Source organism: Cervus elaphus, chromosome 29, assembly GCF_910594005.1.
Source record: "Cervus elaphus chromosome 29, mCerEla1.1, whole genome shotgun sequence".
Classification (NCBI taxonomy): Eukaryota; Metazoa; Chordata; class Mammalia; order Artiodactyla; family Cervidae; genus Cervus; species Cervus elaphus.
Window position 1 is genome coordinate 60674269 of NC_057843.1, and position 20069 is coordinate 60694337.

The following is a 20069-nucleotide window of genomic DNA, read 5'->3' on the forward strand; positions in this document are numbered from 1 at the left end:
GGGCCCTGGAGAAAGAGCCTATCCAGGGCTAGGTGGCACTTGATGCAGGAAGATATTCACACCCACTCTGATTCTAGATGGTGAGAAAAGGGGCAAGGTGCTGCAAATCTAGGAGAAAAGAGGACAAGCCAGCAACTGGTGCAAGTGGAGCCTGGATCCAAGGGTTGGGAGAGGACAATGGGAAATGTGACTGGAGTGATACTTGGTGGGGTGCCTTGAGAAGCATAAAGAGTTGACGGTGTTCTCAAAATGGAATATGTGTGCTCCCAGGACAGAGGAGTTCTGAGAGTACAAAAACTGCAGGTATACCTGGTTCTTTCTGGGTTAGCAGTTTGTTGGAAGATTCAGGGGTGAAGGGAAAATTTTGGATTGGATGAATCTTAAAAGTTTTAACACACCCACATTATCACAAAAGTTCCAGAATCACCGTTTTCAATGTTGCATAACTTGTATGGTTTCCTTAAAATCCTGAGAAAGGAAAGAGCTTTGTTGGCAGAGGACCTGCTTCTGGCCACGGCCACCCACCTCCCTGCCAGGGGTATAAAGGCACTCTTCTCTATAGGTGAAAGGACTTAGGGGACAGCTGAAGGATGGCCAGAGGGGAGGGGAGGAGAGCCATGACCATCTCTGAGGATGAGCGTGCAGAACAGTGCTGTGACGTTAGAGACCCTGGAACGTGGCAGAGGGCAGGGTCTCAGAAGTCCCCGCAATGGACTCTTGCTTGGCTCTGCAGGGGGCTGTCTGGAGTGAACGTAGATGTCCTGAGATCAGACAAATGACAGCTTCTTCTTAGAGGGCTAGATCTAAAGTCACGGAGGGTATCGGAGACCTATGTTTACACCCTCAACAGGCCACACTCACAGGCGAGTGCAAAGATGGAAGGGAACAGCCATGGGGTGGAGGCCCCGAAGGTGCGCTCAGTCCAAACCTTGGGTGGATTTCCTTTCCTTTCTCCTGGCTCCTCTCCTCTGTTGTCTATAAAGAAGCCCTTTGTCTCTGGGGCCCTTAAAGGGAGCTAAAATCTCACACAAAAATAACACTTAAGAAGCATGACTCAATTCAAAGCACCAGTGTACAACCCTCACAAATGACAGCTCCTGAACTCTTTCTAGCTATTGCCTTAGGAGGTAGGTGCTATTATTATGCCCACTCTGGACAGTCTCATGTGCAAACTGAGCCCCAATGCCTTAAGTGACTTTCCTAGTCACAGCATATGCCGGTGGTCCTATGGGACCCCCTCCTCGGGGCTGGAGCACCAACCCAGTTCCAGGGAGGGTGGGCTGCCACCAGCTCCCTCCCTTTCCTGGAGAACTTCCCTCAGCCAAGGGGAGATTCCAGGCCCTGGAAGGTCATGCTGCACCTCACCCTCCATAGCGGGCAGTGGCTGACTCACACGGTAGGAAACTCCAGCCCCCTGTTGAAAGGTGGAACCAGCTCTGCAGGGCAGAGAGCCCGCAGAGCCAGGGTAACCCGCCACCAGCCAGAGGCGTTCTGACCGAGCCCCCCTCTCGCCCCACCCCGCTTCTGTCCCCTTCTCCTGAGCACACTCCCAGTGAATCTCTTTCTCAAGGGCCTCAGACTCTGTCTCCAGGGCGTTCAACCTAAGACACCAGGTCACAGAGATAAGAAGTGGTGGCTTTGGCCTTGACCCAAGGTGAGTTTGGCCCCAGAGCCCAAGCATTTGACCACTCATCCCTATATATTCCCTCCCAAGCCGAGATGGCCAACGCCCCAGGGCCTGGGCTGCTGGGGCTCAACACCCAGTCTGCTGCAATGACAAAATGTACCTTGGATTTTGAAGTGGAAGGACTTGAGGGGCAAATGCAATCCTGAGACATTAAAACAGCTGATGTGCATTTAAAGGGGCAGGAAAGCAGAACACCGTCCATCTTGCTTCCCTGTGACAGCAGAGTGGGGGTTCTGCTAGGAGGTCAAGGTGGACCCTGACACTGACCTGTGAGTCATCTGACGTCTCCTGACACCTGTGCATCTGTCTAAGCCCACGTTTAACAGCTTCCTGGCTTTCTGCAGCTTGCTCTACCCACTAGGGAGCTGAAAAATCAGAAGGCATCATCTTCCATGTTGTAGAACAGGGTGCAGTGCAATGAGCACAAGACGGCTGCGCCATTAGAGGCCAGCCCGATGTGGGCCGGGAGGAGGCCTGGCCTGGGCAGTGAGCGCTGGGGAAAGGGTCAGAAGCCCGGGCCCGCTCCTGCTCCCTCACTTTGGTCATGAGACCTGGGGTAAGCCTGAGGGGATTTGCCTAGATGCTTTCCAAAGTTCCCCCTGGCTCTGACAGGCTGATTCCACACCCGGAATGAGTATTCTCTTTCATTTAGCTAAAATTAGTCTTTCCTAGACTATTTTTCCTTCCCCAGAAGTGTCCCTAAAAGCGGAGAATCAGGAGCCGTCTACTCTCAAGGACAGGAGTGAAAGAGGAAGAGCCCCAGCAGCCCTGGCGAGGCGTGGCGCTCCTTTAGAGTTTATCATCGCATCTTGAAAATTCATGTATATTTAGCATTCTGATAACATATGTATGTTTATCTGAGGATAAAAGTTATGCTTTCCTTCCCACGTCTCTGAGAAAAGCTGGCCTGATGGGAAGGTACACCACATTTATTCTGTAGCTTTGAGTCCCTTTGGGGTACTTGTATGAGCCTCAAGTGCAGGCAGTCAGGCTGGGCTCCTGGCCCGTGGGGTAGAGAGTAATTCCCACTAGGACTTTCCCATGCAGCAAAGTGGGGAACAGTCCTCCTCAGGACCTGTCTTTGTGGCCTTCCTGTAATGGCTTCCCAAAGATGTCCATGGTCAAATCCCTGAAAGCTGGGGACAAGCTATGACACAGCAAGGGGGAGTTAACCTTGCAGATGAGTTAAGGTTGCCAGTCATCTGATTCACAAAACAGGGAGATTTCCCTGGAGTTCGAATCCCGAATGACGGGTTGGTGGCTGCTCCAATGAAAGCCAATAAGGCAACTGAAATTGATAGGGACAGTGTAAAGAGACAAAGCAGGCAACTAAATAGTTAATCCCACTAAGGGATCATAAATAAAGAAAAAAGTATGGGAGATCTTGTAAGTGACTGATCCATCAAGAGAGCAGTCTTGCTTAGCAACGAGTGCAACATAAGCGTGAGACGTGCCCCCAGACAATAAAACAGTGGTGGAATAAGACCCACATCCTGCCCAGTGAGGTGAGTTAGTGACTCCTAGGACATGCTCCTCTGTGCACATTAAAAACAAAAACATAGGGAAAAGATGGCCTTAAACTGAAACCTGAGATGATCTGCCATATTTTAGTATATTTTACCACCTTCCTGCTCATTTTCATAGCTCCACGACAGTCCTAGTTTGACTATGCAGGGACAAGAAAACTCCCCTACCCAGCATGGAGGAAGAACTGATGGTGGAAGCCTGACGTCTACTCAAGCATGAGGAAGAAGGTGGCCTTCTCCGCCTCCTCACTGTCCCTTTGGTTGTAAAACCGGAGCCCGGTAAGTTCTCAGCACAGCACTCCCTGGCCTGCCGAGGTGCGTCTCTCACAGCACCGTATACTATAAACTCTTCCCTTACCCGTCACTCTGCCTCTGATTGAATTCTTTCTGCACCAAGACAGAAGAACCCTACGCTGTACTATGTTCTGGAATGCGTTCTGTGGCTTCAAAATGAACAGAGGGGTACATATGGAGCCTGGTGTTCTTCCCAACACAGCCCCGGGCTTCAGTGTGAGCACCATGGAAATATTCAAGGTCCTGAAAGGGGTGGCCTCCTAGCCCAGCCTGGTGACCACTTACATTAAACATTCCCGATCAAAACAGATCCATCCAGAGTGAGCTTAAAGGCCTGGGGTCTTCATCTCACAGAGATGGTTTTATTTCCTGACTTTCTTTTAGACAAACTTTGATATACGTATCTGCTAAATCAGCCTGATCAATCCGATTATTCAGTTCCTCTATGTTCTTGCTTATTTTTGAATGGCTGATCTGTCCAAGACTAAGAGAAAAATGTTGTGGCTCCCAATACTACTGTGTTTGTGTCAATTCTTCTATAGCAGGCCATTCTTTATATATTTCAGTGTGATGTAATTTAGAGCAATAATGGTCCATGATTATGCTCTTCTCAGGGTGAAATGTACCTTTATCTATAGAAAGCCATTTATCCTGGTCAATGCCTATACCTTGAATTCCCTGTATTCTAATATGAACCCTGGATCCTTGCTTCATATACCTTGATATACCTTTGCTTGACCTTTTACCTTTGACCTTTCTGTGTCACCGTGTTGTAAATATAACTATAACTATAGCTAATTCTTTAAAACACAACCTGCAAGTCTTTGCCTCTTCGTAGGGAGTTTGACCTATTTGAATTTCTGGTCAGAATGACTATATTTGATTTTCAGTCTTACTTTATGTTTTCCGGTTTTCACGTTTGCTTTGTTTTTTGATATGTGGACTAGATTTTCTTTGCTTTTATCTTCTGTGTTTCAGGAGCTTCGGGTTCTGCTTATATTATAGTATTAACGTGTTTGCTATTAAGTTATTCAAAGCCTTTTAAACTTATATTTTTCTAATTATGAAAGTCATAAGCAAAATAGTCTCTTTTGAGCCCCACTTCTAATTAAGATCAGGACTTTTTTAACTCACATTTTTACCTCTGTTAATGGAATTTGGGTTTTTATATCTCCATTGCTATTATTACAGTATTTATTTGCATTATATGCATATTCATGTTTGCTTCAAAACGAACTTCTGCATCTGCACGCACTTTTATAACTGCTCAGCTCTCTCTACGGCGTCCATGATCCCTGCTCACCTGCTTCTGTCACGACCTCAGCTATAACGTTAGCTGTTGTTCAAGGCGGGCTGACATAGGACCTCAAGGGTTAACTTCAAGGGCACCTGGCTAGTGAGCCTCACATGGGGGAAAATGTCTCCTAGCTGCTCCATTGTTTCCGGGATTGAACGTTGCAGGGGCGTCGGGGAGGACTGGTTTTGCACCTTTGTGGGCAATTTGTTTCATTTTTTTCTGGCCTAGGTACTTGTAGATTTTCCCTTTTATGTTTTATTTCAAAACTTTTAACAAAATGTGTCTGGGTATGACTCTCTTTTCACCAATTCTGCTAGAATGTAGAAAGGCCAGCTGGTCTGCACATATAGTCTATGCATTTCCTTATGAAACTGTTGACTTTGTAGTTTCAAAATGGTTCAGTATTGGCAGTTTTGTATGGTCCAGTCTAGGAGTTCTCTCTTGAATCCTCTTAAGTTTGTTGCTTATTTTTTAAAATAAATTTCATGAGAATAGTTTTAGATTTACGGAAAAATCACAAAGGAAGTATAGAGAATTTTTATATGTCTCTCACCCAGTTTCCCCTATTAGTAACATCTTACTTTAATATAGTACATTTGTTATAATTAATAAATCAATATCCATTCATAATTAACTACAGCTCATACTTTATTCAGATACTCTTAGTTTTGTTTTTTTTTCTTCCTCTAGTGTCCTTTTTCTCCTCCTGGATCCCATTCAGGATACCACATTATATATTGCTGTCATGTCTCTGCAGGCTCATTTTGGCTTAGGCATTCCTTAGTTTTGAAGACCTAAAAAGTTTTGAGGAGTCCTGGTAAGGTATTTTGCAGGATGGCCTTCAACCAGAATTCACCTGATGTTTTTCTCATTGTTAGACTGGGTTTATAGGTTTGGGGGATCATATCAAAGGCACAGACTATCAACAAGACTTATCCTGTAAATGCTGACCTTGGTCTCTTGGCCAAAGTAGCGTTTGTCAGGTTCCTCCACTCTAAAGTTACTCTTCTTTTCCCCCTTTTCATCCTGTGCTCTTTGGAAGGAAGACACTTAATAAGTGAGTTAAGTGTCCACTGCTCCACTTCCTTGGGCCTGAAATATCTACACAAATCATTTGGAATTCTTTGGCACAGAAGATTTGTATATTCTCTCCCATTTACCTACTCGGTCATGGGCATCTGTTTTATACTTTGGGTTATAATCCAATACTACTTTTATTTTATTGCTCAAATGTTGCAGTTCTGGCCTCTGGGAGTTCTTTCAGTGGCTACTTTGGTTGGCTGGTGGACAATTCTGACACCGCTCCCCCCACCAAATCAGGGTGTGTTGTTGACGTGGTTTGAGCACGTCCTCAACTTTCTGGCACTGCAGGACGCTCCAGGATCATTTTGTATGTTTCTTGTCCCAGTCCCAGGTCAGCCATTTCTCCAAGGATCCCCAGGTCCTTTCCATGGAGAATGGCATTAGAAACCAAGATCTGGGTGGGAGCTGAGCTTACTGATACTCGGGTGCCTACTTTGTTTTAGATTTTGGTTCTGTTTCATGTGTCCCAGTGTTCAGTTAGCATCTCCCTTCTCCCGTGTCCATAACTTCTCTTTCCTCTCATTAGATTGATCTCTTTGACCATTTCCTCTGAATTTTGGGAAAGCATTTCAAGTTTGTCCTGCATATTATTGATTTTTATTTTTCGTGGCATTAACTCTGCTCTCTACTGCCTCCAAAGCAGGTTTTAATTCTGCTAGTCACTATTTAGTTTCCTTCCTTGTCCGCTGTACCTCCTTCTCTATCTTACCCCACCAGACATCTGCTTCTTCTCTGAGCTCTCCAGAAGTTACTTTTCTCTGAATGCTTTATCCTTGTGTTCTGTTGGCTTTGTCTGTCCAGATTTGGTATTTGGTTTATGCCCACTCAGCAAATTTGTCAGGCAAATTAGGTTTGGTTCCAGGTGGTGGGGAATAAAACAGTGATCCAGACATACAGACACTGCTGCTTCCTACAGCTTTCATCCTAGTGGGAAGAGACAGATGACAAAAAAACCGGGAAAAACGAATAGGAGGTCAGATATTGTTATGGGTTGATCTGCATCTCCCAAAGAGATGTTGAAGTCTTAACCCCTGATACCTCAGAACGCGACCTCATTTGAAAACAGCATCATTGTATTAATAGATGAAATCAGTTGAGGTAAGTTCACACTGGAGCAGGGCAGGCTCTTAATCCTCCAAGACTAGTTTCCTAAGAAGAAAATGATGTGAAGGGAAAGAGGGGAAATGTCAGCTGGGCAAAGGAGTTACACAGCTGCAAGTCAAGGAATGCCAAGGATTGCCAGTTGACACTAGAAGCTTAGAGAAAGGTACGGAAGAGTCCCCGAGCCTGCTACAGAGCACGGGCTCACCAACATCTTGACCCTGGCCTTCTGTCCTTGAGATGTGAGAGGACAAACTTCTGTTGTTTTAAGCCCCCTGGTTTATGGTGCTTTGTTATGGCAGCCCCAGGAAACTGATACGGATCTCCATCAGTGAAATGGAGGAAATTAACAGAAAGGGGGAGTGGGAGTGTGAGGAGCCGGGATTTAAATGTGAAATAAAGCCTCTGGGAAAGGCGGACCACTGAGAAAAGACTAGAGGCAGGTTCGAGAAGCAGCGATGCAGGTGGTGAGGGAAGAGCTCCATGCTGAGGGGCGCCTTTGCCAAGAGACGGAGCGCGCTGTCCTTGGCTCCGCTCTCCCGGGCTTCTGGGATGCTGGAACCCTCTCTCAGAACCGCAGCTGTGCGGGGCGGTGGGGGAGCTGGGCCGTGGTGTTGCCCAGATCCGAGTTTGAATTCCAACGCACCACTTTCCAGCTGGGTGGCTAGGGGTGGGGTCCTTAACCTTGCTGCGCCTCAGGTTCCCCATTTGTGAAATGAGGATACAAAAATCCCCTCTGTCCTGGGGCTCTGGGGAGGGCTGAATGGGCAGGTGAAGCCGAGAGCTCCAGCCCTTGCTCAGGGCACTGGAAAGGCCGGCTGCTATTTCCATCAGCATTCAGATCACTCCCGCTTCTGGTGGCGCTGGCTGGCTGGTTAGCAGAGCACCAAGTTCTATCCCCAGTTTCTTGCAGACTTTCAACTCGTGCGTCCGCTCCACACACAAAGGCTCTTCACATTTTAAAGCCCGCAGAATTCCGCCGGGCCCCTCAGGTGGAGGAAGCTCTTTCCAGCGCCCGGCCTGGGGAGATGCTGCGTGGGGCAGGAGCCTGTCCGCGCAGCACCGGGGTGCTGATCACCCCAGGCGGTCCCTGCAGAGCGAGCACTCCTCCCCTCCGGATGCACTGGGCCCCACACAACCCAAGGCCACCCTCAGACCACATGGCCTGTGGGGCCAGAGCTGGGCACACACCTGGGCTGCCTGCAGGCCCTTCCTCACTACCGCTTCCTCATCGGCAGAGGCTTCCGGGGCTGAAACTCCACGGGCTCATGCGGTGTCTGCGCCCGAGCAGGTGACAAACACTGCTGCCTGCTCCCCGTCCCCATCCCTGGGTCTCCGCCTCCCCACGTGTGAACAGGGGGCTTCATAAGCTCTAAACTGCCACCTGCTCTGATCAGTAGAATCTGGGATCAGGCCAAGAGAGAAGGGACATGTCAGCAGCTGGCATCTGAGGCCCCAGGCTACTTTCAATGTGGGCATGGGGCCTGGAAGAGTAGGTGACAGCTCTAACTGTGTCTGTACCTACGTACAACCCCCAGCAGCTCCCCGCTGCCTGGCATAAAAGACCAAACTTCTTAGCTCAACATTCAAGGCTCGTGGAAACTGGCTCCAAATTCTATTTCCACCCTTGGCATCTTTTCCGTGCCCCCATCCCGCACTCCAGCTTCCTGGAATTCCTCTGATCCCCAGTGCACGGTGAGCATGGCCGCCCTGCCCTCTGATTTTCACCCTGTGGGTCTCCACCCTGACATCCTCCATGGCTGTCCCTTCTCTGCAGCCGTGTCTGAGCCCTCTCCCGGGTGGGATGAGTCACTCTCTCCCTGTGTTCCCCGGCCTCTCTGCTCCTGGTTTCCCTGGGAGGTATCTGCCTTCAGACGCCTGAGGACACAGGCAGGCCTGATGATGGCGGCGAACCCAGGAGCGGGTCTGGCACAAACCTGACGTTTGAGAGAGTTTGGGAAATGAATGTGCAGAAGACAGCGGGCGACTACTTAGAGCCGCAAACATCTAGTTGACCCTTCTGTTCCTGGAGTGAGCGTCGCCGGAGGGGGTCAGGAGCCTGAGCTTTCAGTTCCAACCACATTACTTCCTTGCTGTGGGTCTGGGCAAGAGAGGTTCTCACTGTGAGCCTCTTCGCAACAGGAAGGAAGTTCCCTGAAGGCAGGGGCCAGGTCTGAGTCATCAGTGTTCCCCACTAGCCTGTCCTTGAGTGGGCGCCAGGGATGTCTGCCGTGCCCTGCTTGCCTCTCAGGCTGTGCTGAGAGATACGAAATCACCCAGCAATTCCACATGGTCACACACCCGGCAAGCAGACCTCTGGCCAGTGCTGGACAATAAGCAAGGGACAGCCAGCTCCTGGGGGCTTTTCCTCACATCTCAAATGCCAAGGACAAAATGGAACAGCCTGAATTCAAGACTCCTTCGAAGTCAGGGATTTGGAGAACCCCAGGAGCATGCCATCAGTCTGGCCTCCAGGCCCTGGCCAGCTGCACCTACCTTAAGCTTTTTGACACTGGTGCAGGGATCATTGGAGAAGCTCTCGGTGTCCGAAATCTCGATGTCCTCACCGTAGAGAACCCCGGTCAGGTCGTTTCTCACCTGCCAGCAAAGAGAGGAGAGAGGGTGGGTGCCGGCAGTCACAGGACGGGCCACTTCACAGGGGTCTGGGAAGCGGCTAGAACAGGTGAGGTGATTTTCTCCACCGATGTGAAAAAGGAGTGGGTTTTATCTTCATTAAAAACTAGATTGCCCCCTGGGACTTTGGAGATTCCCCTCCCCTGAGGACACACAAGCAGAAGGAGGCCAGACAGGGAAGGGACTGAAGTTGCCCAGGAATTTCCTGGAAGAATTAAGACAAGCATCCAAGTCGCTGGACTTTCATGCTGGTGTTTCATATCATCTTCAAATCAGATTAGGCAAATACATCACACTGTCTCCAAATTAGACTATTCAAATACTTCTCTATATTTTTCATTATTTATTTGCAATATTACCTCATTTCTAGGGTGAGGAAATAGCTGAGATATTCAGATAGATAAAACAAAAACAGAGGAGAGGGTGAGGGGGCGCGGAACCAGCCTGTGATGTTAAACACAACGATGTATCTGCCGGCACAGAATGACTAACATCTATGTGCTTAAAGCAGAGAGCTGCAAACCCCAGTGTTCACACGCACTAACCAGTGTGCGACGCGGTCTGTGTGGAGGGATACTAGGGAGGGGTGTGGCAAACTAAAGCTTCACCTAAAGACAGCACTTGCTGCTCAACTCCAAACAAGCTATGCCAGAGTGTGGCTCCAGAATCACCAGACCTTCTGATTTGGAAGGGAGAAATAAGAAATCTACATTTTTATTTATTTTTGGGCCACACTGCACAGCATGCAGGATCTTAGTTCCCCAACAAGGGATTGAACCCGTGCCCCCTGCAGTGGGAGCATGGAGTCTTAACCACTGGACTACAGGGAAGTTCCTAGATTTTTAAACTAAAGTAGGATCCCTCATGTCTTAAAGGGCTTCCCAGGAGGCGCTAGCGGTAACAGGAAGATCCCCTAGAGAAGGAAATACAAGCCACTCCAGTATTCTTGCCTGGAGAACCCATGGACAGAGGAGCCTGGCGGGTTACAGTCATACAGAGCATCTCAGCATGAGCACATTTTAAAATGTTGACACTATTTTCAAATTTAAAAAAAAATAAAGTTAGGATCAAAACAAATAAATCTGAAATCTGTATGCGGCCCGTGTCTATGACTGCACACCCTTGGACAGAAAGCCATGGAACTAGCCTGTGTTTTAGTAGAAATAACCAGGTGGGAGTCTGGGGACCCAGGTTCCAAGTCTTGCTCTGTCACTGACTGGCTTGTGACCTCAGCCTCTCTGAGGGACGCTTTCCCTCTTAGCATTTCAGTCTCTTCCTCTTTAACTGAAGATGAGCTCTGAAAGCACTTCTTGTCTATACCTATTAAGATAGTTATTATCAAAAACCAAAACCCTGCAAGTGTTGGTGAGGATGTGGATAAACTGGAAACTGGAACCTTGAGCACTCTAAAAATTTCCCACAATATGGTAATATGATCCAGCAACTCTACTTCTGGGTATATACCCAAAAGAAGTGAAAACGGGGACTCAAAGAGGTATTTGCACACTCGTGTGCATAGCAGCATTATGCGAAAAGGTGGAAGCAACCATCTTTAGGAAGCAATGTCCATCAACAGATGAGCGGATAAACAAACTGGGGTTTATACATACAGTGGAATATTATCCAGCCTAAAAAGGAATGAAATTTTGACACGTGCTACAATATGAATGAAGACATTATGCTAAGTGAAATAAGCCAGATGCAAAAGGACGAAAGCATGATTCCACTTAGGTGAGGTACTTAGAGTAGTCGAGTGCATAGAAACACAAAGGAGAACAGTGGTTTCTAGAGTCGGGGGGTGGGCCGGTGGAGTTGTGGGTACAGAGTTTCTGTCTGGGATAATGAAAAGTTCTGGGGCTAACGGGTGCTGCTTCCTGCACAACAATACGAAGGTACTTAGCATCCCTGCACGTAAACTGTAAGCTTTACAGTGGTAAAATGGTAAATTTGATGCTACGTACATTTTACCATGATAAAAAAGTACTTCTTGTTTCAACAACTGATAGATCCTCCCAATGTATATATCGAAATGTTTTGAATAATTTGGCCCTGAATGTTGCAGGATGGTCACTGGGAAGCCCCCACTACAGAAGGGGAACAAAAAGGGTTGTGGTGGGAACTGCCATATTTCATTTTTTAAAAAGAAATGTGATGCCAATAGAGGAAACCATGAACACATTAACTCTGGGCAGCAAGACCATGGGTATTGAGTGTTCTATGCTCTGCTGAACACTTGAAATACTTCGTGATATGCACGTTTGTAAGAAGAATGAAACTGTCTCAGTCAGGGTGAACCTTGTCCATCTTTAGTTTTTACCTGTATTTTGATGGAAGATTGGGAACTAGTTGGCTGAAAAAAAGTTGACTTTGCCATTATGGCTTATTTCTGCTATGTCAAATCCTTTTTGGATGCACGTGGGTTCCATTATTAGGTTTGTGTGTCATGGGGGTGCTGTGGACCAACAATTATTGATGTGAAATATTAAAATGTGCAAGCTTGGCCCTGCCAGAAGGCAAAGCAGCCAATGCACATACTACTAAGGCATGCACAGGCAAGCCCTGGCTCTCCGTGTCCTCGCCACCCAAAGTGAAGGAAACTTCTTGAACTCTCTTGAATCTCAGTCTTTTCACCTATAAAATGGGAGTTAAACAGCATGTAACTTACAGGGCCCAGCAAAAACACTGAGGATGGGAAATGGCTTTGTAAATTCTAAAGTTCTTTACGCTGCCTAAAAGCTGGAATGGTCATTTCCAGGTATAAGACCCAGCATCAAGGCTGTCAGTGGCTTGGAGCATCTATCTGTAAATAAGTATGGGCATGAGAGCTGTATATAATTATGGCAAATATAGGCGCTCAGAACTCGAAACAAACCAACCCCAAACACCCTAGAGGTCATCTCATTTTTCTCCTAATTTCACAAATAAGGAAGCTGATGACTCCCAGGCCAGTGCTCTCTGAATGGTCCCAAGCTGGCTCTTTCGGATCCTGCCAGATGTGGACAGCTCCTGAGGCTTATGCGCCAGAACAGGTCAGAACAGACGGCTGGGGCCGTCAGCCACTCACTGACCATAATTTCAGCACCAAGAAGTCTACTCAGCTGGAGTATTTACTCTAATGGACATTTTTAGGGAAAACAAATGCAAAAAACTAGTAATAAATGGTATTTTAAAATAACCAAAGCATGATAAAGAACTAATGCAATTGATCTACCTCACAAGGAAATAAATTCATACTCTCACATGTAGAAGGAAAGATCATTCAATGCACTGGTCAAAGATTACTAAGTCAGAAAAAACACCTTCCTTTTTTTTTCCATTCTGGTACTGCAAATATCTCTTGTTTTACAGGGCCAATGTCTTTTATCAGCTTGCTATAAATTGCATTTCAGCGAAGTGAATCCTATTTTTTATTCATCTCCACTATAAAAGCAGAAATATGTTCTTCCTGGAAAGGAGTAACACTTAATTTTCAAGAAAATAAAATACATTCACACATACACACATGCTCAAGTACAGCCAGAGTCCAACTGGGCCCTCATCTGCATACTGGGCCTCGGGAGGCAGCCATCAGGAGTCTGATTTGCTAAAGGCCCCGGCCATCCTGGGAGGAAGGGAGAGAGATGGGTGCTGATGGGCCGGGAGGGGATGGAGAAGGCTGCTGGTCGCTTGGAAGGGAGGGTCAGGCTGCCAATGGAATGACGAAGACAGTGAGTCAGGCCCCGAGCGCTGCTACAAGGGGGACGAGGAAGGGCTGGGAGTCCTCGAAGCCTGGGTCCTCAGGGCCAGCTCATAGGGCTGAGGCTGCCTGAGGGAAGAGCTCCCCCTGCTTCTGGAGCCATGAGTCCCGGCCCGGGCCACTGGAGCAGATCTGGAAGGAACCCAACTCACGTGGCATCAGGGAGAACCAGGGGCCAGAACTCTAGGAATACATGATAGAAAATAGGCTTAGAGGCAACAGCTGTTGATTTTTTTCCCTTTAAGAACTGGTATGGACTGTGGATGCAAAGTCACACCAGAAAGCCTGTCCCTAAAGCAGTGGTTCTTAAAGTGCAGCCCTGGACTAGTAACACCAGCATCACCTGGGAGAACCTGCTAGAAAGGCAAATTCCTGGGCCCACCTGAGACCCACTGGGTCAGACCCTCCGGGGTGGGGTCTAGCAATGTGTGTTTTAATCGGCCCTCCAGGTGATTCTGACATATGTTCAAGTGTGAGGACCACTGTCCTAAATGAGGCAGGATAACTTTTAAGTGACCCATTAAATGATATGAAAAAAGTGCTTCCTATGGCTTGGATATTGTCCCCTTGATTAGGAGACCAGGATGTGTTGCTGTGAGTGAGGCAGTTGCCAAAAGGGTGAGTAGGACTGGGACCCACATTTAAAAAGACATCACGTCTAGGACGATGGAGGGGACAGTCACCCTCCAGTCTGCCCGCCGCAGACTGCACCTGGCGTGCTGGGCTCAATTCTAGTTGCATTTATCAGGGACCATGACAGCGTGGCTCAGGCCCAGAGGAGGGAGGTGTGGCTGCAATAGGGACCAAGAATCTTCTAAGAAAGACCGTGGACATGGGGGCAGAGGGGTTGGGAGGATAAAGGTCACAATGGGTGATATCAATGACTCCTCAGGGATTCCAGTACAGCCTTGGGAATCACAGATCCAAATCCAAGAATTGTAACACTTAAACTCATATTTCAAGCCTAGGGAAATCCAACATCTTGAAAGAAGTCAAGAGCCAGGCAGAGTCAGTGGCTTTAGGGGAAAGCTCAGAGCTCGAAGCGCCGTTCTGCTCAGGCCAGCAGGAGAAGATGCCATCAGGTCAGATCAGCTGTCTGAACCTCGAGTCCCGGGGGCTGATCCACAACTTCCCTCCCAGCTTGGTTCACGGACTGTGGGAGAAGGGGTGACAGGGACTTGTCACTTCGATGAAGCCATCTAAAATGGCCTCACTCCTCAACTGCTCACACAGTCTCTATCCACAGGCTTGGGACCGGGGACACACAGCTGGTCCTGCGAGGGCAGGCTGGAGGGGGAAGAGGGGATCAGAGGAGAAGGGGAAAAGCTAACAGAATCAGGAGAAGAGTTAGAGGTGAACAGACTCTTGGGGAGAATTTCTTGGCTTAGCGTGGCTGCGTTCATGTGACCCATTTTAAGCGTAAATGGGTCCACCTTTTCGAGGAGGGAGGCTCGTCACTGCCTCTGAGCAGACCACAGTGCTGGGCCACCTGCAGGCCTCCTCCCTGCTCCGAGGCAGCACCTCTCCACTAACACACCCCAGATGCCCAGATGATTCTCCCTCTCTGGAAATCACCTAGAGATTGGGCTTGTGAAATAATGGCGTCATGTGCTCCACCCTAAACAACAGCCCTGTGGGTCAGGCTGTTGTCCCTGCTTCGGGTCCTGGGACCACATCTGCATGTCCCGCCAGGTTCCTGTCCACCTGCAACCTTCTGCCCGCGAGCTCCCTTCCCCTAGAGAGGCCCCGCTGCAGCCCTGGAACCCTCTTCCTCCAGCACGGGAATGTTAGGAGCCTGAGGCCAGGGAGCCAGCGTGGCGAGGGGCCTTCTTACACCTCAGCTTTTCAGTCAGGGCTCCTGCTTCATTTCTGGGGCTGGAATTCCATCACTCCCTAGCCTCTGGGCTTCATCCTTTTCTGGACTGCTACCGAGCACCGAGGCACCATCTTCCTTTATACCTGGGCCTTCTCTCCTGCCCCCATCAATATTATGTCTCTTCTTTAATCCCTAGATCTTTCCACTCCTGGCCCCCAGCAGCACAAGCAGATCTGGCCATGTCAGAAGGCAGAATGGTGAGAAGGGGGGAAGAGGGGATGAGAGAGGGAGACAGGAAGAGAGAAGCAAAGGCCTGTCAGAGCTGCAGGCTCTCACCCTCGGGCCACGCGTAACAGGCCAGCAGGGCTCTGACGGAAACGGGGAAGCACCAAGTGGAGGTCTATCAAGACCCCAGGACACTGGGGGTCAGCAGTGCCCCCAGACACCTTCCCTGAGGAGGCCACTGCGCCAGCTGTGGAACCATCTAGAAAGGCAGAGATCCAGGTGAAGATGGGGAGAGCCAGGCCTGCACCACTTGCACCTTACAACTCTTTGAAAATTCTAATTAGGTTACGAAATGAACTTGAGAGCAAAGCGAATTCCCAGATCTCCTATGGAAGCTGAGGTAACCTACTTTGTCATTCAAATACACTCGCTATATATAGCCCTAGATTGTGCCGAAATGTCACTCCTCTTACCTGACTAAAGTGTATAATTATAGATTTACTTCTATTCATTCATGAAATGTGTCTTCACTTGATTAAACAGTTCATTCAAGTAAAATCCATTAAAATATGGAACATGTGAAAATGTGGTTCGTTAGAGGCAGAGGGCACTGCTGTAGTTAAGATGCTAATTAGGATAAACAGGCATTTGAAACACTCAGATCTTTGAATATTCAGGTCACTTTTACTGAGGCTGGAGCTCCCCAAGAACCACCATTAATTTAAGCTAATTAAAAGATTAGCCTGGAGAAGAGTAAACCAAGGCAGGAAGTGCTGGACGACTTCAAACACTGAAGGACTGTCTCCTGGGACGGAGGGCACCCCTGTGTTGGAGATGGGACCAAGAGATGGATGAGTCAGGAAAGCAGATTTTGTTTTAAAGCCAAATGAAGTTTCGAACGGTGGAGTAGGCAACCTTGGTATATAGTGAGCACCCTGTCATCAGAGGTGTGCAAGGAGAAGCTCATCAGGATGCTGAAGAGGGGATTTTTCTTTCACCACCAATGTTTGTGATTCTAGAAGAGTAAGTTTCAAAACCTTACCTGCGCCATCCCCCCACTCTTTGACTTTCTGAATTTTACAGTTGCTAAAGCAGCCCTCTGCAGCTCTGAAGTTTTTCAAAGATTTGAGGCATGGACTTACAGTCCCAGAGAAGTTATCCATGTGACTGTATTTCTACCTTTCTAATGCTGATGAGCACTTACTTACTGAAGAAGCTGTTCCTTTTGAAAAGTGGAGCCATCTAATTTTCAGATTTCTATTAGCTCTTAATAACCTATAGCTGGGGTTAAGTATAACTGAAACTTGTTAAAAAGAGTCAGTACATAAGTGAACACGAACGGGATCTACTGCACATATGTGATACTTGCACATGCCCCATGACATCTGCGTGTTCACACTGCAGAGCCAGTGGGTTGGACGGCCAAAAAGGTGTGTCCCATCCTAATCCTCAGAACCTATGCAAGTGACCTTACTTAGAAAAAGGGTCTCTGTAGATATAATGAATTCAAGGATCATCTTGGATTACCTGGAGTGGGCCCCAACTCCAATGATAAGTGTCCTTATATGAGAAAGGCAGAGGGAGACTTGGGCAGAGGCCTAAGGGAGAAGGTGACGCAAAGAAAAAGGGAGGGACAGGAGCGATGCAAGGACAAGCCGAGGAGCGCCTGGGCCCACCAGAAGCTGGCAGAGGTAAGCAGGGGTTCTCTCCAAGAGCCTTCAGGGAGAGCGTGGCCTCACTGATCCCTTGATTTCAGAACTCTGGCCTCCAGGACTGTAAGAGAACGAATGTCTCTTGCTTTCAGCCTTCCGTTTGTGGTAACTCATGACGGAAGCCCCAGGAAACTAACACACCTGGGGCCTCCTGAGACCTCGTGACTCGCTGGTTCAAACCACGCTGCCATGATTAAGCCCAGGTTTCTCATCCTGCTTACACCCTCCCATCACAGGCTGAAGTTTTTCCTGAAGGAACCCCAGTTTCCCTCTATTCAATGGCCACTGATCTGTTCCCCCCAAATATGGTTTTTCTCACTTGCCCAGAGTTACCAAGAGCCGGAAAGCAGGCAGCAGACCATGAGCGGCTGTGTTGAGACGTGGGGGTCTCTGTGGGGGGCCACCGGCCTCATGGGCCTCCCTGGAGGGCTCAGGAGTTCGGGTCACTGGCTTTGTGCTGGTTTGCAGAGCTGACCACAAGCGCCAAGGCTGTCACATCCCTTCCCCAACTAACCCGGCAGTGCTGCAAACTGGGGAGGGGGGCGCTTTGTTTCATTTCCAGGGTCCAGCATCACGCTTTGCATGCAGTTGGTGCTCAAAGCTGTGAGATGAATGAATGAACACTGTCCATCTAGTCTATTGTGTAGATATTCTGAGCCCAGGAGGGTTTATGCTACATCTTGAGATGGTCATGCAGGGCCGAGACAAATGCCCAGGGGCTGGGCTGCATGCCTCTGCCTGAAGACACAGCCTGCTGATGTGAGGACCAGGCCTGGGGATGGGACTGGGGTCTCTGTGGGCACCCCTGTGGGGATGCATGGGATCTGAGGGCAAAGAGTGTCCCCTGGGACAGCTCCTGTCCTCCCATTAGTTAGGCACAGAGCTGAGGAGACCTGTGACCTGAGCTCTGCCCAGACACATCAGCCCTTCTGACAGCGCCCACCCGCTGGGGTTTGTCCAACGAGTGCACCTGCTGGCTTTGAAGGTGAAGGATGGGGCCGAGAGCCAAAGAAAGGCGGTGTCTAGAAGCTGGAAAAGGCAAGGAAACAGATTGTCCTGGAGTTGCCAGGAGGAACCAGTGCTGCTGACACCTTGATTTTGGCTGAGAGAGAGATTTTAAACTTCTGAGCTCTAGTACCGTAAGATAGTATATGTGCTATTTTAAGCCACAAAGTTTGTGATGATTTGAATAGGAAATCTGAAATCCTACACATCCTCAATCGCCCCTGAGTACAGGAGACTTTCCCTCATTTCTCAGATAGCGGTGACCACACCCCCTGCTGCCACCCCCACTAAACTCCAGGGTCCTGTGCTTAATTAAGGCCACTCTCCCTGGCTAAACAGAGGCTGTTCTGAAAGTCTACACACCCTCCATCTTGAGATCCCCAGGGCCCAGACCAGGGCTGCCTGAGGAAGGGGGACCAGGCCCAGGCCCGCTTCTCGGATAAGGCATAACCTCCTATTCTGGACTCCCCAGCCAGCAGCCTTCCCTGCCAGCAGCCCCAAGGAACTCACCACTCTGCTGGCGGTCCCTGAAGTCAGGCCACACCGAGTTGTTGGGAATGAAATTAGCCTTCGGAACCGCGTTGCTTTCCTGTGACAAAGTGCCTATGGCTTCAATTGCAGCGGTCTCCTGGGACCAAACCAATATTTACAGAAACATTTGGATATTAATAAAACAGGAATATTATCCAGTCAAGATGATGAGCGCAAACCTCTATAGGAAATCAACAAGATGCAAAGTGCACCTCTGACGCCAAAACAGAGCAGCAATATTAGAGAACTCACACCTGTGAGCACTAAGGAACGCAGAGCACAGAGTCCTCCTCTGGTTTCTTGAGCCCCAGGCCGGCTCCCTGTCACTGGAGGAGCAGCTGAAGGGACAGGAGGGAGCCAGGTGGACAGGAAGCCCGGGCCCGTGAGACCCCCCTGCCCGTCCCAAGGAGCTGTCTCCAACACTCGGGGGGCAGCAGGGCATCTGGGAGCCAGGGGAAGGGTCAGCATCAGCGGGGGAGCCGCCAGGAAACAGATTTCAGCTCCCGCAGAGGCGGGATTTTCTAACAAAAGAGCAAGCTAGGGATGGAAGGGCCTCCCCGACACCGGAGTGAGCTCCCCACCACTGCAGTGGTGCAGGCAGAGGTGGGGTTGCTAGAGAAGGGATTCAGGCATCAGATGGAGAGGCAGAAAAGACGGCTGGATCCCCAAGGAATGTCTGGGATTCTCGAGTCTGTGCCCTAGTTGAGCGGGACCCTTGCCGAGGGCAGCCCGGGAGGCACATGTTCACCCCTGCAGGAACAAGACCACCTAATGCAGCTCCACAAGCTGGAGAAGCAGCCGGATCCGAGGCCCAGCCGCTCACTTCATGCTGGAGCTTAAAGGACTCCTCTCAGGCCCTGGGGCCTCACTGCCCTTTTAATGCACAGCTTTCTCTCCAGCTCTATATTCCAAGGTGGGTTCTTTGACCTCCACTCCAGTGTTCTGCCAGGACATCCTACAGCCTAATATTTGAAGCCCTCCTCAGCCTACCTGGACTCTCTTCTTCCTCCAGGACTTCAGATCTAGGGGGCAGGTCGGGGAAGGAAGTGACGGTACAGGGGCCAATGGCTCCCCAGAGCCTGCCTCTCTTCCCCCGACGCTTTCTCAGCCCCCTTCTCCCACCCCTCACTGTAAGCCCCCAGGGAGCAAGCAGGCTGCAGAGGGCACAGCAGGATACTCCTGGAGTGAATTTCATCCTCTCAGCAACCTTAGGAAGCAGAGGTCATCACTGTGCTCATTTCACAGATGATGGACCCGAAAGGTTGCATGACTCACCCAAGGCCTTACGATGAGTGAGCCAGAGGGCTGAGGCTCACACTCGTGTTTCCAGGAGGGCTGGGTGGAGGGAGGAGAGAGCAGCCTAGGAGGCACCACTGACCACGGTGCTGTGGTCCCCAGGGACAGCACCCACGTAGGGCTTGG

General features: G+C 49.3%; 1 protein-coding gene across 1 annotated transcript in view; it reads right to left on the reverse strand.

The window, feature by feature from the left end:
• The window catches only part of GABBR2 (gamma-aminobutyric acid type B receptor subunit 2), a 359033-nt gene that overhangs the window by 164519 nt on the left and 174445 nt on the right, over nt 1–20069 (reverse strand). The window contains exon 4 of the mRNA XM_043890615.1: nt 9485–9586. Within this exon, the coding sequence (XP_043746550.1) occupies nt 9485–9586 (102 nt within the window). The remainder of the gene's footprint in view (nt 1–9484; nt 9587–20069) is intronic.